The sequence below is a fragment of the Malus domestica genome, chromosome 10 (assembly GCF_042453785.1).
Source record: "Malus domestica chromosome 10, GDT2T_hap1".
NCBI classification, from domain to species: Eukaryota; Viridiplantae; Streptophyta; class Magnoliopsida; order Rosales; family Rosaceae; genus Malus; species Malus domestica.
Window position 1 is genome coordinate 24,927,814 of NC_091670.1, and position 22,186 is coordinate 24,949,999.

General features: G+C 39.5%; 5 protein-coding genes across 5 annotated transcripts; 3 read left to right on the forward strand and 2 right to left on the reverse strand.

Annotated features, from left to right (window-relative positions):
- Window positions 1-724: 724 nt before the first annotated feature.
- Window positions 725-6,146, forward strand: LOC103422183 (protein NUCLEOLAR COMPLEX ASSOCIATED 4). Its single transcript, XM_008360219.4, has 15 exons — window positions 725-1,169; window positions 1,276-1,368; window positions 1,472-1,545; window positions 1,644-1,705; window positions 1,820-1,871; window positions 2,336-2,436; window positions 3,163-3,230; window positions 3,353-3,454; window positions 4,176-4,234; window positions 4,365-4,539; window positions 4,658-4,831; window positions 4,960-5,122; window positions 5,208-5,265; window positions 5,353-5,458; window positions 5,667-6,146. The coding sequence occupies exons 1-15, from the start codon at window positions 804-806 to the stop codon at window positions 5,868-5,870; spliced, it is 1,857 nt and encodes a 618-aa protein (XP_008358441.3). The 5' UTR covers window positions 725-803; the 3' UTR covers window positions 5,871-6,146.
- A 628-nt stretch (window positions 6,147-6,774) lies between these two features.
- On the reverse strand, window positions 6,775-7,569 carry LOC103422220 (uncharacterized). The gene has a single exon (XM_017328664.3). It carries the CDS (start codon window positions 7,474-7,476, stop codon window positions 6,880-6,882), a length of 597 nt encoding a protein of 198 aa, XP_017184153.2. The 5' UTR covers window positions 7,477-7,569; the 3' UTR covers window positions 6,775-6,879.
- A 274-nt stretch (window positions 7,570-7,843) lies between these two features.
- LOC103422184 (probable protein phosphatase 2C 27) lies at window positions 7,844-11,043 on the reverse strand. The gene is made up of 5 exons (XM_017328648.3): window positions 10,868-11,043; window positions 9,887-10,314; window positions 9,594-9,788; window positions 9,257-9,462; window positions 7,844-8,610 (listed from the first exon to the last, which is right to left on the reverse strand). The coding sequence occupies exons 2-5, from the start codon at window positions 10,100-10,102 to the stop codon at window positions 8,052-8,054; spliced, it is 1,176 nt and encodes a 391-aa protein (XP_017184137.1). The 5' UTR covers window positions 10,103-10,314; window positions 10,868-11,043; the 3' UTR covers window positions 7,844-8,051.
- A 3,975-nt stretch (window positions 11,044-15,018) lies between these two features.
- LOC103422221 (glutamate receptor 3.2) lies at window positions 15,019-19,262 on the forward strand. The gene is made up of 6 exons (XM_029109836.2): window positions 15,019-15,661; window positions 15,810-17,149; window positions 17,344-17,618; window positions 17,745-17,776; window positions 17,857-18,251; window positions 18,509-19,262. Exons 1-6 carry the CDS (start codon window positions 15,412-15,414, stop codon window positions 19,034-19,036), a joined length of 2,820 nt encoding a protein of 939 aa, XP_028965669.2. The 5' UTR covers window positions 15,019-15,411; the 3' UTR covers window positions 19,037-19,262.
- Window positions 19,263-20,657: 1,395 nt separating this feature from the next.
- LOC103422185 (homoserine kinase) lies at window positions 20,658-22,108 on the forward strand. The gene has a single exon (XM_008360221.4). The coding sequence runs from the start codon at window positions 20,770-20,772 to the stop codon at window positions 21,877-21,879; it is 1,110 nt and encodes a 369-aa protein (XP_008358443.3). The 5' UTR covers window positions 20,658-20,769; the 3' UTR covers window positions 21,880-22,108.
- The last annotated feature ends 78 nt before the right edge of the window (window positions 22,109-22,186 follow it).

The following is a 22,186-nucleotide window of genomic DNA, read 5'->3' on the forward strand; positions in this document are numbered from 1 at the left end:
AGGTTAAAAGCAGTGTGATTAAGGAAACATTACGACGCAATCATAAGCAACTTGGGAGGATGATCACAGAAATATGAAGAAAAAAAAAAGTGGCAACAATCAAGAAAACTCCATCTTCGTCTTGTTCCAACATTCCTTGTGCCGCAAGCAATGTCGATGTTAAACAATTGGAAAATGTGGACGACTGTTTCGTCTCAGACTTCGACCCATCTGAGCCGGTGACTCAGTTATCCAAATTATCCGTGACGTCCGATGATATTGCTGCTGTTGGTGAGAGAGGCAGATTGCTTATAGAGATTATCCGCATTCGAGGCACCTCTGTGTGAAATTCCCTTTCGAAACAACGTCTCATGAAAGCTACTGCAAATTGGAAGGTACTAAATTTAGAGGACTTTGTTAACCACACTGAGTGGTCCAGTGGTTGGAGACGAATCTCAGGCCCGCATTCTATACGGCACATCTTGGGTTCAATTCATGGTATTAGTAAATCACACGATGATGGCCAAAAGATACTGAAATACTCTCGGTCCCGAAAGGAAAGACTGTCATGACAAAACCACCAGCTAGTCCCTTAATAAAAAATAAAAACTTTAGAGGACTTTGTTAATTATTTATGTTTTTTCTTTTTTTTTTGGTGAAATATTTATGTTTTGTCAGAAGAGGAAAAAGTTTATATTTATACCAACCTATTACGACATGTCGTTCTCATTGAATTGAAGTCGCCTTGCACCTAAAAACCTAAACCCTTACGCTCACTCTCTCTTTCAGTTCCCGTTCCCGCCGAGCTTTTACCAGAAGCAGCCATGGCCTCCATCCTCTCCAAGAAGCAGAAGCAGAAGCAAAAAAGCACCAAGCTTTCCGACCTAAAAACACTAGGGAACCAGCTCCTCTCGTCCCGGGCCCACATCAACAACCTCCCGAAGCTCCTCTCCTTCGTCTCCCCGGCCTCGCCGCCTCAGTTCGTCGTCGAGTCCCTCCTCTCTCTCCAGTCCTTCTTTACCCCTCTCCTCCCCGACCTACCTCCCTCTTCCTCCAAGCCTTCCGCCGCCGATGGCTCCCACGACGACCCCGACTTCATATACCGCACCTGGCTCCGCTCCAAGTTCGACGAGCTCGTTGAGGCCCTCGTCGAAGTCCTGCTTTCGCCGCAATCTGACGAAACTCTCAAGGTCGCTTTTCCATTTTTTGAATTTCAGTTCTTTTCTCTTTTCTCTTATGTTTTTTATGTTATTTTGAATTCAATTTTTTAATTCGGTTTGCTGGTGATGTGATTAGGAGGTGGTGTTGGACACGATAATGGAGTTTGTGAAGTTCGGAAATGGCGGAAAGTTTCACTCTGCAATGTACCATAGGCTGCTTCGAAGTATTGTAAGTTTTATTGATTCTCCAAAAGCTTAATTTGAGTTTTATTTTTCATGTTTCTCTGTTGTAATTTGAAGAGTAAGTTATAATTTTCTGTTGTCATCCATAGGTTTACACTACGGAACCGGTTAATTTGTTGTTAGACTTGCTCTCATCCAAGTATTTCAAGTATATCGATGTCCGGTAAGGTCACATTCCATTAATTATAGTAATTTTATTGAGGAAAGTTGTGGTACTGACCACTTAAAAAGTATTGTAATTGTTGCATCTATTTTTTGCAGTTATTTTACCTACATTAGCTTGGAAAAGCTTGCTAAAACTCTGGATGCAAATGGCATTTCTGGTACATTGTGCTGGGGTTCTTGCAAAACGTTTGGCTTTTCATTTTTTCATCTTTTCGAGCGGTGGTGGTGTTAGTATTAACTTGGTTGCTTTGTTGTTTCTATCTCTCTCTTAGAGGACAACAATGTGAAGAAAGACGGCAATGATGGGGAGCATCCCAGAGAAAGGTTAGTATTGTCCACAACGTTATCACATAGGAAATTTCGATTCTTTTATTCTCTCATTGAATTTCCCTTGTTAAGAGATGTACATAACCCTAATATAGAACGTTTCCTTCTGTGCTTTGATTAAGTCAGAGGTAATGCCAAGTGGTGAAGTTCTTGGGTAATAATAACCGTAGATTTTTATTGTTACATTCGCCATATGCAGATTGTTGACACTATAGATGTTTTGGTTTCACATCAAGATTTCTTGGAATTAAACATTTTACTTTTAAGTTACTGAGATCCTTGTATGCCTCTACATAATATTGGCTTCTTCTTTGACTCAAAGTCCATTTTTCATCTGTGCTATTCTTTAATTTTGTGATCAAGTCAATGAATTCTAATTTATAATGCATAGGTGTTAGATTCTTTAGTATGTTGATGCTTTAACTGGTTAGCTTTTGACTGCTAAAATCATTTACTTGCAGCATGGATCAATTAATTCACAAGATTCATTATTTGATATCACACATCCCCTCTCTGGAAAGCTCAGTTGAAAAAACTGATCATGCGATGTGGAGTGGATCAGGTTAGTGTTCTCTGCCTTCGCCCTCAGTGATTAAACAATTAAACTCATACTTTACTTTCCTTTTAATACTTATATTGGTGGAAGATATTATTATTAATATTATAATGGATGAGTCAGTCACCTACCAAAAGGGAAAATAGAGTATGCATCAGTTAGTCAATCCATGCTATGGCCTCAAACATGATTATGGCCAACCTTTTGTTTTAACTTAATGAAATGCAAAGATGCTGAAAAATGATCCTTTTTTCCAGTTCATTGGACAGTATTATAATTAGTCGAAAAAGTGAGTAATACATGGATAATTCCATAAACATTAGAAGGAAGTGTTATCTTTCTTTTGTATTTTTTGTATGCTTCTGTGATCTAACATGGCATGAGAGAAAAGTCTCTTTAAGTTCTGGCAATTAACACTGCCAATTCTGCTTCAAATTGGTTGCTCTAATATACGATTCTCATAGTTTCACCTACCCAAGTTCACAGTAATCTATGTGAATGTGTGCGTGGGGTTTTCCTGCATGATTAAGTATTTTCTACATAAACAGAGGGCTGTGAGTATCCTCATGCCTCACGTCTCAATTTCAGACTAGTTAACATGGTGATCAGTGATAACTATAAGCAAGCACTTTCGTCCCTATTTCCTATTCTATAACATCTTTTAGTTTTGTGATCATTTGAGCTTTTAAGTTTCTTTGTTTATTGATTTTTTATTTTTTTTTTTGTCTAAAGGTGAATATGAAGAGCTTGCTGGGAAGATGAAGGCAGATGGTAAACATACTGAGAAGCACAAGGATAAGGTAATCTAGATGTGTCAATGCAACTATCAAAATAGTTTGTGTATTCATTCACTAGATTTCCCTCTGTATTTTGCTTATGAGATTAAAGGTCCGCATTCCTTATGGATTCACAATGTCTTCAGGTGTTGTCTGCAGACAATATTGCCAAAAAGATGAAATTGAAATTTACTAAAGCATGGTTATCATTTCTAAGGTTACCACTTCCAATTGATGTGTACAAGGAGGTAAGACTCATACCCACTACCCACAACGTGATGAATTCTCTCCCTTTCTTCATAGCTCCTAATTTGAATGCCTTTTACCAGCCATACACTTTATTTGGACTATACTTGTTTCCTTTATATGGAATGCTGTTCTAGTATATTTGTAGAAGCAGTGCCTGATGTGTGGTACTGTACTTCATGCGCTTTGGTTTTGTGACTTTCGTCCCCTTTAGTCTCTCTGACAAAATTTTATCATATAAACACAGAATTTTTGTTTCTTTTAGTGTTATTTTGATAACCAAGATGGTTAGAAAGGGCCAACAAAGGTAGAATCCTTCAAAATTGCAATTTACGAGTTGAGATAAAGTCAGCTTTTTGCTTTATTTGGGCTCCATATCTAATCATTTAAGGATGTTCGCCTTGGCTTGATTCTATTGGATTCGCGCCACCCCCCCCCCCGGACGAGCCCAACCCCTTTTCTTTGTCTCAAGGGTGGGGTTAGTTTGGTCTTGTTTGGCTTCAGGGGTCTAGTTGGTTCCCCTCGCTGTTCTTGATTTTCGTTTTGTATGATGGATCTTTTGTCCATCTTTGTAATCTATTATGAAATTTCAGTCTCTTATAACAGGAAAAAAGACTAAATGTTATTTTCATCTAGTGCCTGTCTGTTCATTCTGTTTACCTTGCATTTACATATAGTCTTCTACTTTATAATTCTCTGACTGGGCTATGTTTTGATTCTCAGGTTCTTGCCACTCTCCATCAGGCAGTCATTCCTTTTCTAGCCAACCCCGTCTTGTTATGGTAAAATTACTGAACATATTTTATTTATGGTTTTCAGTTTGTTCTTTGTGACCTTGAGTGTATTTAATTTCTTGACAAAACATGCACTGCCCTTTCTATAAGCTCATATGACATATATTGACATGTGCAGTGACTTCTTAACTCGATCATATGACATTGGTGGTGTTATTAGTGTCATGGCTCTTAGCAGTCTCTTTATCCTCATGACAAAACATGGTCTAGAGTACCCCAACTTTTATGAGAAACTTTATGCATTACTGGCTCCCTCTATTTTTATGGCAAAGCATCGATCAAAGTTTTTTCAGGTAATACTAATCTTACTGCAGTAACAGTTTAAGCTTCTATACACAAGCCATATAGGACTAAATGGTAATATTTACATTGAACTGATTGGTTAATTTATGATCGCTATTTTATTTGTAGCTTGTAGATGCTTGCTTAAAATCACCACTTCTTCCTGCATATTTGGCTGCTGCTTTTGCCAAGAAATTGAGTAGGCTGTCAATCTCAGTTCCTCCGTCTGGAGCATTAGTTATTATTGCACTGGTTCATAATCTTCTACGTAGACATCCTTCAATCAATTGCTTGGTGAATCGGGTATGAAGACAATCTTTAATTGTTTCTTTGTCAATGAATTTACTATCCTCTTGGTCTGAATTCGTGGGTGTTTCTTTGTTATTTCTTTTTTCATACATGATGCATATGAGGAGTTAATGTTCGTGCAGGGAGGTGGTGTTGAAACTGTGAAAGATGATCCAGAAGCAGAACAGAGGGCTGCTGATGGTGCTGATGGCACTGGAACTGGTTCGGCAGATAAGTCAATCAAAAAATCAGGCATTGATCCTTTTGATAATGAACAAAGTGATCCTATGAAATCAAATGCCATGAGTAAGTATTTTACTTCCCCCCTAATTTCCAAATCTTTTGCATTTCATGTAACTTTTACATATTCATGAGATATCTTTTTAAACAGGAAGCTCACTTTGGGAGATTGATACCCTCCGTCACCACTACTGCCCTGCTGTTTCAAGGTTTCATGCTCGACTCCTGATCGCGCGATTACTGTACGGTCCTTTATATCTTTGAACTTTTCCTGATATATTTTCCTTTGCTCTTAGGTTTGTTTTATCACTCGAGAATGATTTGACAGTCAGAGCCAAAACCACTGAAATATCTGTTGGAGATTTTAGCTCAGGTTCATATGCGACAATATTTGGAGAGCAGGTATTGTTGTATTGTCTTGGAATTCCTCAAGTATATTAGACTTTATGCATTCTGGGAATTTATCCTCACAAAGAAAAAGTAGTGGAAACTGGTACTTGCAGCCCAAGAACATAAATTGTAGAAAGCTACTGTTAGTATATGCCTTGTGCAATTAATTTGATGGTTTCATCTCGAGGCATCTTAGTTCACTGTGTTGACTATACTGCAGGTGAGACGAAGGATAAAGTCGGCTCCACTAGCATACTACAAAGCAGCTCCGACCTCTTTGTTCTCAGATTCCGAGTCTCAGTTTCTCGGTTGGACTTTCACGTGTGAAGACAGTAAGCGAAAGAACGACAGCGCTGATGAGAATGGGAAAATAGATAAAGAATGTGACCATAGTCCGGCCAAACGACAACGCGTCAAGTGCTGATAACTGAAATGTACTCACACAAGGGGGCCGGAATATGCTCGCGAATCATATGATGTCGAGCAACAACGATAGAGTTATAGGTCTACGACAATTTATCATTGTACATGTATTTTTCTTGGTGTATCCTTGTTACCTTAGATACCCAGTGACGTGGTCTACAAGTTTGGCATAACTAGTAAATTTTAGACAGTTTTTTAGTATTGGAATTCTTCCTGTTAATTTCAAACAGTCAAATATGTATGGGATTTCGTGGTAAGAAACTAATACTTTCATTAATTAGAATCCAAATATCTTAAACCTAATTAAATCTCCAATAAGAAATGCAACATCAATTTTTGGAAACTTTGATCTTAATCTTGAGCTTCTTTGCTGCTCTGAACCTTTCTTCTTGCTTCTCCTCTTGTTCGAGTGGCTACCGGTCTTCCTCCCTCGCGATTTTTGCACTCTTCCTCGTCAAACGTGGACACCATCGCAACATCATGACCGTCATCATCTGGCCTGGGGAGCTTGCGGTTGCGTCCGAATATCTCCTGGATCACAGAAGAAACATCAACTGATTGCTCCCCCATCACACGGTCTTTGGCCTGCTTCTTTTGATAGGAACCACCTACAGTTCCTGCTTCAGCCTTGACAATTGCAGCGATGGAATAGTGGAGAGGGAAAGAGAAGGAGCGCAGCTCCAGAGAATATATTTTGTATTGAATAAGAGTTCATAACCATTACATGAGAGAGAGAGCTATTGCTCCATTTAAAGGCCTGACCTCCCGCTAAGGTGCCGGCTGGACATCCTCCTAACAAACTTTCACCCTAGACAATTTAACATAACAGTAATAAAATGCTTATGAGTAAACAAGTAATGCACTGAGGTAATTCACTGATCCTATCATCTTTGAGATGGATTTCTTCGGCTTTGCTGTGCTTTTCGGCTCAACAGATTGCTTTGTTTGCTTCAAGCCTTGCCTTATTGCACAAGATTCTGACTTAGCCGAGGAGGGTTTGGATTGGCCAATCACATCCTCTGAACTCTCCTCCACGCGATATTTGATCGGATGTTTTGAGACAGATTCTTTCTGTTCCGGCTTTGGTTTTGCGCTACATTGCTTTGTTTGCTCCAAGCCTTGCATTGTTTAAGAAGATTCAGACTTTGCCGAGGAGGGTTTGGTTTTGCCAACTTCTTCAGGCTCTCCTCCTTTTGAAGGCTTTGGAATTTCTGCACCGTCCGATTGCAGAAAGGAGTAACTCGGGACTCCTTGATCATTTTACACTTCAATGCCGTGCTCAAGGGGGCAGGACTCTTTACGCTGGCTTTAGACTTGTCGCCGGAATTCAAAACCCTAGAAGCCAACTTCTTCAACTCCGGCATGAAATCCTTCTTCTCCTCGCGCACTCTCTTCATCATAACACGTTCCGATGGGCCGAAGAAGGATCCGAAGTTGTCGAAAGGCAATTTCTTCTTGTTATCATCGGCAGTACTACTAACCGAGCAGAAGTGAGCAGCAGCAGAGCCTCCTGATTTCTTCATGCGAATGCGATCTTTCAGTTGCTGCCTCAGGTGAAGGAAGTCCAATTGCTCTGCCTTAGTAGGACGCATAACTACAGCAGCCATCTTTTCCGATCCCGAAGTCGAAACCCTAACTTGTATGAAAAGCAACTACTAGTCCACAGAATGATGTAGGTCGTAATGGAATGGGAAAGTCTATTGATAGGTTTTAGGAATTGGAATCCGCGTCATAGGATTTTCCTTAAAAAATTAATCCAATTTATCTGGAAATAATTACCACTGAAGAAAATTAATTTTTTTAATAAACAACAAATCCGGCTGTTCCCACAACCGCATCCAAATTCCTCCAAAAAGATATTGCTTGTTTTATGATGCCTTTCTCATTTTTCCCCTTCTAAATTAAAACTTCTGCAATTGAATTTAGGGTTCTATGATTTGAGAAGACGGGTGGATTAGTTACCAGGAAAAGAAAGACAAAAAAAACCTGATTTATTGCTATATTATTATGTACAACAAATTTCAATCAAAAGCCAACAGAAATCTTTAGATCATAAGACAGATCAAAACAAGAGATGGTTGGCTGTTTGATGGCAATTCTGGATAAATAAATAAAAGAGAAAAAAGAAAACTCATCATTCAATACCATCCTCAAACTGTGATTGATCCAACATCTAATCTAATCATGATTTACCATCTAGTTCCTCCTTCAGAAGGTTCAGGCCTTCCGTCGATATACTCCTCTTGAATTTTAACTTTGGGATCTCAAGCAACGGGGGTGGATCTGGCGAGAAGCATACCACAACCACCGTCAGGTTATCGCACGTGTTGCGCTTGAGTGCCTCCCGAACCAGCTCTCTTGAGCATCTCTCGGGATCATTGTGAATCATTAGTTCTTTCCTTGCGATTGTGACTGCACACTGGCTGCTCATCACATCCCACAGCCCGTCGCAGCCTAGGATCAAGAATTCATCTTCCTCGCTTAGAATCATCTCCTCAAGCTCTGGTTCTGCGCTCAACGGACACAAGGAACCTTTAGAGCCTTTCATGTGCCAGTCCCCAAGAGCTCGTGCAACTGATAATTGACCATTGAGGTAGCCATCGTACACCACACCTCCCAGTTTCTCAATTCTTATTCTTTCTGAGGCGCAATTGGGTTTATGGTCTTTGGAAAGCTCCACTGCCCTACCTCTTCTTCCCAGCACAGCTCGGCAATCCCCAGCATTCGCAATTAACATCGTCCTGAAAAGGAGAAATCATATGCACATCAGGATCATACCAATTATAAAGACACAAGTAATTGAAGAGAACTTTGTGGTCAAAATCTTACAAGCCTCCAGTACATTCTTCATACAGAAAAAAACTTATCAAGTTTACCTCGGTATGACTTTATATTTTATAGCCGGACATCTATCGCACAATGGAAGTGTTTAAAATGTGACCCCCTGCCTCCCACTAAAACGTTTATTACCATGTTACAAGCTCTATATTGATGCCATGAGATATAAAGCCATGAGAGCATTCCTGGATGAAAGCACCATGGATGACATTGTAACAGCAAGAAATGTCGTTGGCAAAGATGAAATATTACTTGTGGACGTGGCGCAATAAGATAGCTTATAATGTACAACGATCTCAATAGAATTCAAATTTTCCTACTAACAATTCTCCAGCATATAGCTCCATAAGCTTCAAAATCGATCCGTTGGCAATTGTTCAAAAATTGTTTCTAACAACCCCAAAACAGAAAGTTTTCAACGAGGGAGCAGATAAAGCACATTGCAAATATGAAAACTAACATACAGCCGCTAGCAGAACCGAGACAATTTAAAATCACTTTATCAACAAAAGATGTGTAAAGAGACAATAGAATAATAATAACTCTCACCTTCCAGAAATGAGGGCAGTAAGTACAGTGGTACCAGAAGAACTATCAAGACTACCGGTATCAGCAAAAGCAAGGTCAGCGTTTAGGAAAGCGCTCTTAATAGCCTTCTTAGTGCAGAAGGGAAAATCCGGGTCCTCAACTATAAACCTTAAAATGTTCTCTCTAATAAAAGAAGCTGCATCAGTACCACCATGGCCATCAAAAACCTGCAATGGAACAAAATGATTGACACATAATGGCATGTCAGGGTAGTTGTATACTCAGAAAAATCACATGAAAGTAGTATTAATCTTTATAATCACAATTTTACACATAGTTCAATGATTGAAATACAGACCCCGTAGAATGCTCCTGGAGAAGTGAAGTTCTCAGTTGCACCTAGATGATCAAGTATATTGTCTATACAGATATGCTCATCCTCCATAAATGGTTTTGATCCAATCTCAGAGCAGCTTCCAGAGCGAAAAACAGGTACAAAAGCTGAGTTACTATTTGATGGGGACTTTGAATTAACAATCTCAATATCCAACTCCTAAGCAAGGAGTGAAAAGGCAACATCAAATTTCATGCCATTTAATATGAAATGAATAATAAAATGCAATTGTTATAGCTGATAGAAATCAATCTCACCACTTCAGCTGCAGGAGCCAACTGGGCAGTGCTCACGCAGTACCTAATAGCTGAGAGGCGCCGAGGAGGTTTGCCAACGCTCGGTTGCTTTAAGTTCTCAAAAGTACTTGATTTCTCGTCTCTTGTAACAATAACGTTCTCCTTTCTGAAGCTGCCATCCAACATGGAAAGCGGATGTGGATAATCAGTGCCTGCAGCCATTTTCTTCCAAAACATAATCCACTCCTGGATTAAAAAAACTGGACTTCAAGTATACCCTTTCCAACTGGACTTCAAGTATACCCTTTCAAGGACTCTTTCCACATACAGGTAGTTCAAACTTCAAGAGCTTCGTACTATTCTCAAGCAAACAAATTTCGATACCAGGAACAGACACCACACAACAGCTCCAATTACGCGTCTTCCTTTTGTGTTGTTCCTTCAGATATCTGAGCAGAAAAGTACCCGAAAATTCTCAACTCACTTCTCAATAACTTGTTAAACTAAAAGATAAAAGATCAAACAGCGCAGTTAACCTATTGAACCACAAGCTACAAGCCTAAACTGTACTGAAAATATAAACTCCCTAAAAAGAAAAGAACTTTGAAATTTCCAGGACTACCCACAAATCCATATCACAATCCAAACCACCAAATCAGCCACAACCATATCAAATTTCGGGGAACAAAACAGAAAAACCCATAATAATCACGACTCTATTCTATTTTTAGTAAAGCATAAAGTTCATAGCTATTATTTGTAGAATACAACTCATATAACTCACAGATTTAGAACTACAGAAACCAAATCCAAATACAGAAACCATCACAGACCAAGCAAAAAACTTAACCAGAAAAAACCCAAATTCACAAAATCAATTACTCAAAAACCCTAATAAGATCACACACTCAGACATAAAGATTCAAACTTTACACATAAAAAAGATAAAATTTGAAGAAAATAGTTGGTGGGCGATGAGATTATGAGATGGAAAATACTTGCCTTACTGTTTTGGTTAGCTAAACGAAATCTTCAAAGATCACGGAAAGAGAAATTGGAAATTGATGGGAACAAATAAGCCCACAAAACCCACAAAGCTTTCAACTCAAAAACTGGGAAAATTGTTTTTATTTTCTATTTAATTGAATTCTTTTGGTTTGATGTGTGCAGGATTTGACGTTGAAAGAGTTCTGATGGATGAAGAAAACAGAGGGCAACCGGCTACGTGTGTATTTTCAACCGGTCATCGCCGGTCGCCCGGTTGGAGTCGTAAATACGGACAGATGGGAGACTGACACCTGGCGGGGATGGTGTTTGATATTTTGGGTTGGTAACCGGATGATGGGAAAGGAGGGTGTGGAGTTCAGGTGTGGGAGATCAACAATTGCGGCTGGGGTGTTTTTGCAGCCGTTGGATTATAACAGTTGTGGACGGTTCTCACCAAAAGTGGGGAAACCGGTAGTTGACGGTCGTTGACGGCGCCGATCTTTAGTTCATGTTTTTCAAAGCGGTAAAATTGGAAATAGGTTTTTGCAGAAAGTGGAGATTCTAAATCCTAAATATATTATTATTCCAAACCAATGTCATCCATCCACACACATCACATTATTTTAAATTTATTTTTTCATCGGATACCTTAAAGCATGAGTTGTCAAAATTGTCACATAAACATATAACAGTAAAAAAATAGCTACAAACTCTCTCCAATCGAGTTTTCAATTTTTTACATGGCATTGAATCATTTAAAGGCAAAGCCTTTTGCTATTAAACTTGATAGCAGCTGTCAAAATCATTTAATGACGTTTTAATAGATGAGATGCAATATATAATAAACGTTGTTGTGTGTTTCAAGTATTTGATTTGTTGTCTCAATAAAATTAAAAAAAAATTTATCAATTGACAATATTATTTAACATGTCAAGAGAGCAAAAAATTATACTAAATATCAAATTTTCACATAAATCATCAAACACTGTAGAAACATTAAAGAGAAAGGCCTTTCACAATTTTATTTTCACATTAATCAGCCCAAGAACTTAAAACACATTTTCACAACATGTCGTGTGTTTGATTTGATGAAGGAGATTTAGGTGTGGCTACCCTATGCGATTCCAGTTCATTATGATTGAAATCTCTACATTTGAAATTCAGAAATTGTCTAAAAATTATATATGGGTAATATATGTCATTTACTCAAACTTGATCACTTCAATTGTGTCCACGATATAGTTGTCTCCATACCTTTTCTCAACTTCTTTTTAGTAAGTAAAACATGGGTTTTGATCAAGGTCTAAAATATCGATATTATCCCGATATTTTTATTGAAATTTCCGTGTTTTTGGACTACCGATATTTCCGATATCATCGATATTTTAGACCTTGATAGGAACTCTATGTGGTACTAAGTCATTCATGTATCTTACCATGCAATGCATAAAGTGTAAAATATTGTACTAATCCATTATATATAAATGATTATGGTGTGTTTAAACTTATTTCATTAATTACTACATATTTTCTACACTCACAATGTTTGCCAACTCGTTATATAATCAACTTAAATCAGTTAAATCCATCATGCAATTCATTTCCTTCTAATTTTTTGTGATAAACTAATAGATAATTGACTAAATAAACATCATGCACAGTTTCAATAAAAATTTCCAAGTTTTTCTTACAATTTCCATGGTTTTTATTCAATTTTTATCGATATCGATAATATCCTGATATTTCCGTCGAAATTTCCGTATTTTTGGACTACCGATATTTCCGATATCATCGATATTTTAGACCTTAGTTTTGGTTCATATATAAAACCCTTTCCGGACGAAATAATTTTGTCAACCCAAATACATTTTCATCGCCTATAATTTTGCCCGATAACATTTCGTCGGACAAAATTCGTCACGTAAACCCCATCACTTAGATGTTTGGCCGACAAATAATAAAATTCGTCAGGCAAAGTGCAACAAGTTGGCTTTAGAGACTTGACAGCTCAGTAGAACGGCGCGGATTGCAGGTCGTGGCTCATTGACGACGCAGCTCAAATGGCAAGAAGTTGTGGCTCATGCAAGTTTAGGATAGAAAACCCCTAATTTTTCTTGCTTTTTCCTACTATTTTCCTTTCACAATCCTCAATTCACAAAATAGTATGTGTATAAAATAATGTGAACACAATTTAAGCAGAATTTATAGTTCGGAATGCGTAAAAGTTGAGTTCATGCATCATTGTTAATGTTTCATGCAATGAAGGAAAAAAAATAATGACAAATGAAACTTGCCCAATGCCATTTTGTCGAGATTTTGAAAATAAAAATATCTAAAGATATTTAGCCTGAAGAAATATTCATCAAGCAGTTAATTTAAAGAAAAAAAATCAAATAAGAAATACATGCTCGACGAATATATTCCTCGAGCAAAGGTAGAATGGAGAGAGTTGAATTTAGGAGGTGGTGGTTCACTTGTTGTATTATCCACGCCCCTCTCGCATGCCTTTTGTTACCGAAATTGACATATATCTGCAGTACTTAGTTGCATCTGCACGTTCATTTTCTCGACGGTTCCTTATGTTTGCTACATTCGGCATGTTGTAAATCCTGTAAAGGCAACCCTTTATTCTGGCATCATTATTATTTATCTGTATGCTTCAACGGAATATGAGAAGCGAAGAGAAATGAGAGTTGCACAGAACACAAGGATACAAAATATAGAAGAGCATCCGCGAGTAGATGCATAAACTCTGACTAGACACACAGCATTTACTCCGTTTGTATAAGAAAAACAGTAATCCAATTTTATTTGCAGTATGTAAATGTGCTTAAAAATTAATGTTAAAGATTAATGAGTCGATGAGGTTTAACTTTTATATGTTCATTTCATTTACATATCATCACATGGAATGCGAATTCTTCCAAATCCAATTCTCCATCAGAAATCTTAGGCAAAAACTCATATCAATTTTCTCCCCAGTAGAGAGAAGACTAAAAACCCTAGTGAGCTGAAAATCATCGTGAACACTGCTCCAACTCTTTGGATTTGAAAGATCCGAATGTAAGCAGATTTAGCAGCTTCAAGAAGCTTACTTTTGAGATCAACCCCAATTATGCCGGCCTATGTGCCGGTGTGTTAGTCCCTCCTGTCACAACCCCCGCATAACTTGGAGCAAGGGTAACAGTTAAAAGAACAAATCACTACCCCAATGTAGGTTCTACAAACTTAAGTTTGAGATGAAGAATATTGTTGCCGTGGACTGGGGAGAGTCCCTTTTATACAAACCCTAAAGCGCTTCCTGGTTGCAGTCGCAGCAAGAGCTTTCACTCCAAGTGAAAAGTTGAAAACCCACAGCACCTTTGGCAAAGTAACTCAGAGACGTCATATCTTCAAATGATCTCTTCACCATGTCATCGTATGATCAATGGGACAAGTACCGAGCTTAAACCTTGTTCTTCTCCAACTTCTTGCCTTTTCCCAACAAAATGAAAGAAAATCTCACCAGTACAAATTTTCCCCACAATCACAAAAGGAGAAGAAAATCTCCTTTGGTTATTTTCTTGACTCAAACTTGATATACGTTGTTAAGCCCTTCTTCGGTAACTTAAGCTTTTGAGGCTAGTGGTTGTCTAACATGGTATCAGAGTATTCCGAGAGTAGGCAGGTGCAGCGACAGCTATATGTTTGTCTGCATCCCCTATTGGTCTACCTCTCCACGCGATCTTAAGCTTTTAGGGCTAGTGATTGTCTTACACTTTCTGGCCTATAGACTAACGTTGTACCTCACTTACCACTCCCTCCCACTAGCTTTAAACAATTCAATCATGCCATTGTTTCAAAGTGTGACTGATACAAAAGAGAAGCAAACTCGTGCCAAGTTGCCCTCTTTCCTTTGATTGAAGTAATCTTATCATAAGAATTAATTAATTAATGGAACTTGCCTCGGCTCCATTCTCTCTTTCGAGTTTTGAATTTCTAGCTAGCTTTACTTTACTGAGTGCTCATTTTTGTTTTTTCCTTTTTCTTTTTTATAAATATAAATATTATTCCTTTTTCTTATGGAACTGTTCTTTCAACTAATGTTTCTTCTAATTAATCCATCAGTAGTCATTATCATACTCTCGTTTTTTCTTTCATTGCTTCACCTTCAGCAATCCAAAAAAGCTAGAAGAAAGAGAGAAGTGCGGAAGGAGAAAACAGGAGTGTGAAACTTGGTGAGCATTACTCTGGCTCTGGTAATATTCCTCTCTGCCTGCCTCCCACCTGAACTTTTCACTTTTATTCATGCTTTGAGTTTGGTGGGCATTCCTTATATATCTAAAATATTGCTTTAGGGAGACAGATTTCTGCTTTTGGTGGAAATTGTCTGTCTGTCTGAATTACCAATTGTTTTTTCTTCTTCATTATGCTTTCTGAATGAAAAGGCCCTTGAATGTCAAGCTTCTTGTAATTAACTCTTACTTTGAATGTGATTTCAAAGCTGAATTCGATTGTTTCATTTGTCCACCTTGTTTCGATATACAAAACTTTGTGAGGTTCTCAGTTCTAGTATCGCGATGAATCTAGTTTGGCTTGTGTCGATACTCATTGTCTGCATACAAGGCTCCACAGAAGCAGCCTCAAGACATGCTGTCGTGAATGTTGGCGCAATGTTCGCAGCTGGCAGCATCAACGGAAAAGTCTTAAAGATTGCCATTGAGGCTGCCGGGAATGATGTGAATGCTGATCCAAGCATTCTTGGCAAAACTAAATTGTCCATATCTTTTCATGATTCCAACTACAGCGGATTTCTCGGACTCATTGGAGGTAATATTCTTTTTCGCTTTGTGTAAGCCTGTTTTTACAACAGAAATTCTCTGCGTAGGAGGTGCATCGATATTTATACTAATATTGTCGAAAATGCATCAATAACATGTACTTGAATTTGTAGTTCTTGTTTCTTTGTTGATCACAGCACTAAGGTACATGGAGTCTGATACATTCGCTATACTTGGTCCACAAAATTCTGTGATGGCTCACATACTTGCACATCTTGCCAATGACCTACGTGTCCCTTTACTGTCAGTCACGGCGCTGGACCCCACCCTAGCAAGTCTGCAGTACCCTTACTTTATTCAAACCGCACCCAATGATCAATCCCAGATGGCTGCTATTGCAGATATTGTTAGTTATTTCGGTTGGTCAGAGGTGATTGCGATTTTCACCGATGATGATAACAGCCGAAATGGTGTTGCTGCACTCGGTGACAAACTCGCCGAAAAACGCCACAAGATTTCATACAAGGCAGTGCTTCCACCTGACCCGACACCAACTCGAGAGGATGTAAAAAAATTGTTGATAAAGGTTCGAATGATGGAGTCTCGAGTGATTATTCTACACACATTCTCCAAATCTGGTCTCCTAGTTTTCAATGTGGCTAAAGAACTTGGGATGATGGAGAGTGGATATGTCTGGATAGCCACAACTTGGCTGTCCACTGTTTTGGATTCAACTTCCCCTCTTTCTTCAAAAACCGCTAGCTCCATCCAAGGCGCTCTGACTCTTCGTCCACACACACCGGATTCTAAGCGAAAAAGAGATTTCATAGCGAGGTGGAACGAGTTGAGTAATGGCACTATCGGGTTGAATCCTTATGGTCTATATGCCTATGACACAGTTTGGATGCTTGCTCATGCTATAGATTTGCTTTTCGAACAAGGGGGCAGCATTGCCTTTTCCAACATCACTAGTACAGGACCTATTGGTGGTCTTAAAGGAGGGACTTTGAATCTGGGTGCATTGAGCATTTTTCAAGGTGGGAAGCAGTTGCTGGACAATATTTTGCGCACAAATACCACCGGTCTGACTGGTCCGGTGGCATTTCATCCAGATAGGTCGCTGTTGAATCCTTCTTATGAAATCATTAATACAAACGAAAATGGATATCAAACAACTGGATACTGGTCTAACTACTCTGGTATATCTCTTGTGCCCCCTGAGAAATTATTCAACCGGTCTAAGGCGAACCATAGTTTGGACACTGTTGTATGGCCCGGAGGGACAACAGTTAAGCCTCGGGGGTGGGTTTTTCCAAACAATGGAGAGAAATTGAGAATTGGAGTACCAAATCGAGTCAGCTTTCGAGACTTTGTGTCACGAACAAGTGGTACTGATGTAGTTGAAGGATACTGCATTGAGATATTCGTTGCAGCCATAAAGTTGCTTCCTTACGCAGTTCCATATAGCTTTGTTCTGTTTGGTGATGGCCTCAAGAACCCTAGTTACAATGAGCTTGTAAACATGGTTGCTTCAGGCGTAAGTAAAAATTCAACAATTTTTTCACACTATTTTTATCTTCCTGCACACCCCTGTTTGTTCCTGACCTTTGTTTGAATAAAGCAAGAGAGAATAAAAACAAACAGGGGTATCCGGAACTTATTTTGTCACAATAAAATTGGGAAGCACAAAGTTTCCAAATTTTCATCTGATTTAGACCTTTGTTTTTGCAGAACTTTGATGCTGCTGTGGGTGACATTGCGATCGTCACAAACCGAACAAGGACTGTGGATTTCACTCAGCCGTATATAGAGTCAGGGCTAGTTGTGGTGGCTCCAGTTAGGGGTTCAAATTCCGCTTGGACATTCTTACAGCCATTTTCTTCATTTATGTGGGGTGTCACAGCATTTTTCTTCCTAGTCATTGGATTGGTGATATGGATTCTTGAACATAGAAAAAACGATGAGTTCCGAGGCCCTCCTAGGAAACAGGTTGTCACAATTTTATGGTAAGTACTTTGTACATTTAACATTCCGACACGGATTTTGCATATAGATTCTAATTTACAGAGACTGGGATTCGTGGTGGCACGAAAAATTGTTGGCTCATCTGCCTTCATTCTCTTGTTTTTCAGGTTTAGCTTCTCTACCATGTTTTTTGCTCATAGTAAGTTCAATTTTGCCCCAAATGTTGTGTCCTTACCAAGAACTTGATGCGAGTTTAAAAGATCTATTTCGAACTTTCAGGAGAAAACATCGGGAGCACACTAGGCCGCACGGTGCTTATCATCTGGCTTTTCGTAGTTCTAGTGATCAACTCAAGCTACACAGCTAGCCTGACATCAATGCTCACAGTACAACAATTATCATCCCCCATCACCGGCATCGATACCTTGATAACTAGCACAGCACCTATAGGATTCCAAATCGGATCTTTTGCTCAGAGCTATTTGGTTGAACAGCTCAACATCCCAAAGTCTAGACTAGTTCCTCTCGGCTCACCAGAAGCTTATGCAACCGCGCTTAAGGACAAAACTGTTGCTGCTGTGGTTGATGAAAGAGCATACATAGAACTCTTCCTCTCAGAAAATTGCGAGTTCTCAATTAGGGGGTCGGAGTTCACCAAAAGTGGGTGGGGATTTGTGAGTACCTCAACTTAACTACTTTTGGTCTTAAATTGCTTAATCCGCCCGGAGACTGATACTTTCCGTTTCAAAATTTTCTCTTGCCGAGCAGTCTGACATGCTTTACGTTATCAAACTTCAATCTAGACCACTCAACGAAGTGAAATCTTGTTTGCGTGTTGAGTTCATATTTACAGTTTGACAACATAACATGTCAGATATCTGAGAACGATCATTTAACTGTTTCGACTACATCATACATGTTTTTTTTGTAGGCATTTCCAAGAGACTCTCCTTTGGCAATTGACATGTCAACTGCCATACTCACTCTCTCTGAGAATGGTGATGTCCAGAGAATTTATAACAAATGGCTCTCCAGAAAGATTTGTGCTTCAGAGACCTCCGACATCGTATCCGACCAGCTTCAACTACAAAGCTTTTGGGGGCTATTCCTTATCGCCGGCGCTGTATGTTTTATTGCTCTACTCATTCACTTGTTCTCCGTGTTACGCCAGTTCAAACGCCATACCCCCGAAGCTGAAGATCATTCTGAGCCTTCGAGCCACGGAAACATCAGCTCTCGTTCTACCTTAACACATCTCCTCACGTTCTTGTCCTTCGTCGACGAAAAGAGAGACGAATCGAAGAGAAATAAGTCGAAAAGGAAACGCAACGAAAGCGTGGTACCAAATGTGAATGAAAAGGAAGATGATCAATCGGTAAGGAGTGCTTCCAAGAGAATACAAATCAACAACTCTCAAGAGATGCGTAGGGCTGACAGTGACACTTGGCCAACTCGTTAATTAAACATGATTAAGAAGTGAATCATTTCATATTTTTCTGACCAAAAACGATTCATATCATACTTTATCTTTTGCTCCTTTGTATTAATATTCGGAAAAAAATGGATCATCAAATTTGTTTTCTATATCATTTGGTCACTACACACAGAATCATGTGATTTGGATAAATAAAGTGGTGTCATCTCATTTTGTTTGGTAATGAATTGTCATTTCATTTTTCGAGTAATATATTGCTATCATTTAGTTGGTGTATCTGGTTATGAAATAGACCATCGATTTGTTATTGTTAATTTACATAGCGATGTATTTTTTTAATTTCTTATTATCGGGGGAGGGGCAAGGATTCGAAATTATTACAATAGTTTATAGGAATGAGAGTTTTGAACCTAGGACGCATGGATAGTTATATATTGTAAATCAAGCACTATATCCACTAAGATATTAGACCACATGTAATATACATATCGATGCTCATTATCAAAAAAATGTATATATCAATAGGCTTATTAATTTATTTACCCCCAACTGTCACTTTCATCCCATGAAAGTGTCATTGTCGTCTCATTTAGTCTCAGTTCATCTCATTTTTGTCCATTCTGTCAAATAATCGTTAAATTAAAAGGTTAAATTAAAAGGTAGTATAGACATTTTAGTTTTAATACAACTCTTTGCCTCCAACTTGGCTGCTAAAACAATCTCAATTCCATTTTCGATCTCTAATTCAAAGCCTTGTCTGTCTCTTTTGTGGATTGGTGTGGAACTATAGCTACAGTCGTTGCAAAAAGAAATAATGGGTTGTGTTTCAAAAGCAGATAATGAGTTGTGTTTCAAAATTTAATTCAAGCCACTCATTGATTCCAATGATTGCAACAGCTCTGCATCAATCTGCAAGAGAGACAGACGGAGGTTGAATTAGAGTTATCAAAGACGGAATTGGGACTGTTTTAGCCGGCAAGTTTGAGGCAAAGAGTTGTGTCAAAAATAAAATTTTCATACTACCCTTTAATTCAACATTTATTTGACAAAATAGATAAAAATGGGGTGAACTGAGACCAAATAAAACGAGAATAACAGTTTTATAAAGCAAAGTGAGACAAAACAGCTTTAAAAGGTAAAGTCAGACTAAATGACCATTTTAAGAGGCAAATCAATTGATTAGCCTATATCGATATTATATTGTCACCAATAATGTACATTATATTAATGCATTTACGATAATATTTGTATGGTTTTTCTTTCCTAGACAACCCATCACGTCATAGATTAAAATAAAAGTGAACAGTCATACTACGTGACAGATTATTACGTGTATGTTGAACATGCACCTAATCTTCTGCCACGTGTTTTTTCACTAAATTTTGGTTAATTTTTTTTCAAAATTAAAAGAATAACATTTATGTAAAAGTTAATTAGAGTTAAATAAAAAGAACACATTACAAATGATTAGATATATAATGAATATACACCTGAATTATGGCAGTGAACAAAAATGCTCTCGAAGATAAAAGTGGTAAAATGATTCATGCTGTTTAAGATGAAAGTCATAGGAAAATAAAAAATAAAAAGTATCTTTTAAATTTCTCTTAGTAGTGGCTATGCCACTACATAAAACCCCCGGCCCAGCCCATAACATTTCTTCAAAAATCTCAAAAATCCTTACCATTTCCCAACAAGCATCTTCTCCTCCATCCTAAAACCCCTCAAGCTCCCTCAGCTGCTCAGTCCGTACACCAATGGCGATCTGCCACCAATCTCCGTTCAAGCTCTTCGCCGCAATCCCATCACCATCATCGAAGCCCAAACCCCTCCACCTCCGCTGCAACCTCTCCTTCCCCTCCAGACCTCCCCTCACCTCCACCGAGCCCGAACCCGTCTTCACCTCCGTCAAGGCCTTCGCCCCCGCCACCGTCGCCAATCTCGGCCCCGGCTTCGACTTCTTGGGCTGCGCCGTCGACGGCCTCGGCGACTTCGTCTCTCTCACCCTCGACCCCCAGGTGTCGCCGGGCGAGATCTCCATTTCCGAGATCTCCGGTGACCACAACTCCAAGAAGCTCAGCAAGAACCCTCTCTGGAACTGCGCCGGAATCGCTGCCATCGAAGTCATGAAGATGCTCGGAGTCCGATCGGTGGGCCTTTCCCTCACTCTGGAAAAGGGCTTGCCTTTGGGCTCCGGGCTCGGATCCAGTGCGGCGAGCGCGGCCGCCGCGGCTGTTGCGGTCAACGAAATTTTTGGCGGGAAATTGGGGACAGAGGAATTGGTGATCGCGGGGCTGAAATCGGAGGAGAAGGTTTCCGGTTACCACGCTGATAACATAGCTCCGGCTATTATGGGCGGGTTCGTATTGATTCGGAGCTATGAACCGTTGGATTTGATTCCGCTGATCTTTCCAGATGGTAAAGAATTGTTTTTTGTGTTGGCTACGCCGGAGTTTGAAGCTCCGACGAAGAAGATGAGAGCGGCGCTGCCTGCGGAGGTGGGGATGGCCCATCATGTCTGGAATTCAAGCCAGGCCGGGGCCCTTGTTGCGGCGGTGTTGCAGGGGGACTTGCCCAGGCTCGGCAGGGCTTTGTCGAGCGATAAGATCGTGGAGCCGCGGCGAGCTCCGCTGATTCCCGGTATGGACGCTGTAAAAAAGGCAGCAATCGAGGCCGGGGCATTCGGGTGCACCATTAGCGGGGCAGGTCCCACTGCCGTGGCGGTCACGGATGATCCCGAGAAAGGAAAGATGATCGGAGAAAAAATGGTGGCGGCCTTTCTAAAGGAGGGAAAGTTAAAGGCCGCGGCGAGTGTGAGTAGACTCGACCGGGTTGGCGCCAGACTTGTCAGCACCATTCCAAGATAAGAAATATCACTAGACTAAGAGCGGCTCGGTATCAAAATGATTAGGTCGTTTTGTATACAAATGTAGTACGAGGAAGGAGGTGTTTTTTGCGTCTCTGTTGCATTTTGTGTTCACATAAAAATTGAGAACTGCGTAACGAAGTGTTTCGAGCACAAGTGTTGGCTGCCCCACATATATCAATGTAGTTAGCTCTCTTGTGACATCTTTAATGCATGGCTTTAGAAGCGAAGTGATTTCCGCACTTTTTTTTTTCTGCTCTAAAATAAACGAGTTTGGAAATCACCCTTTATTGAGTAACGCTCTAAAG

What these genes read in the sequence shown, in the direction of transcription:
- LOC103422183 (XM_008360219.4), top strand. Translation starts at nt 804, where the DNA reads ATGGCCTCCATCCTCTCCAAGAAGCAGAAGCAGAAGCAAAAAAGCACC. An exon ending in GGGGAGCATCCCAGAGAAAG is followed by an intron (nt 1,872 to 2,335) that starts GTTAGTATTGTC and finishes ATTTACTTGCAG; the next exon opens with CATGGATCAATTAATTCACA. An exon ending in TACTGCCCTGCTGTTTCAAG is followed by an intron (nt 5,266 to 5,352) that starts GTTTCATGCTCG and finishes CTTTGCTCTTAG; the next exon opens with GTTTGTTTTATCACTCGAGA.
- LOC103422220 (XM_017328664.3), bottom strand. Translation starts at nt 7,476, where the DNA reads ATGGCTGCTGTAGTTATGCGTCCTACTAAGGCAGAGCAATTGGACTTC.
- LOC103422184 (XM_017328648.3), bottom strand. Translation starts at nt 10,102, where the DNA reads ATGTTTTGGAAGAAAATGGCTGCAGGCACTGATTATCCACATCCGCTT. An exon ending in TGGCTCCTGCAGCTGAAGTG is followed by an intron (nt 9,789 to 9,886) that starts GTGAGATTGATT and finishes CTCCTTGCTTAG; the next exon opens with GAGTTGGATATTGAGATTGT. An exon ending in ACTGCCCTCATTTCTGGAAG is followed by an intron (nt 8,611 to 9,256) that starts GTGAGAGTTATT and finishes TCTCCTTTTCAG; the next exon opens with GACGATGTTAATTGCGAATG.
- LOC103422221 (XM_029109836.2), top strand. Translation starts at nt 15,412, where the DNA reads ATGAATCTAGTTTGGCTTGTGTCGATACTCATTGTCTGCATACAAGGC. An exon ending in ATTTCTCGGACTCATTGGAG is followed by an intron (nt 15,662 to 15,809) that starts GTAATATTCTTT and finishes TGTTGATCACAG; the next exon opens with CACTAAGGTACATGGAGTCT. An exon ending in CCAAAAGTGGGTGGGGATTT is followed by an intron (nt 18,252 to 18,508) that starts GTGAGTACCTCA and finishes TTTTTTTTGTAG; the next exon opens with GCATTTCCAAGAGACTCTCC.
- LOC103422185 (XM_008360221.4), top strand. Translation starts at nt 20,770, where the DNA reads ATGGCGATCTGCCACCAATCTCCGTTCAAGCTCTTCGCCGCAATCCCA.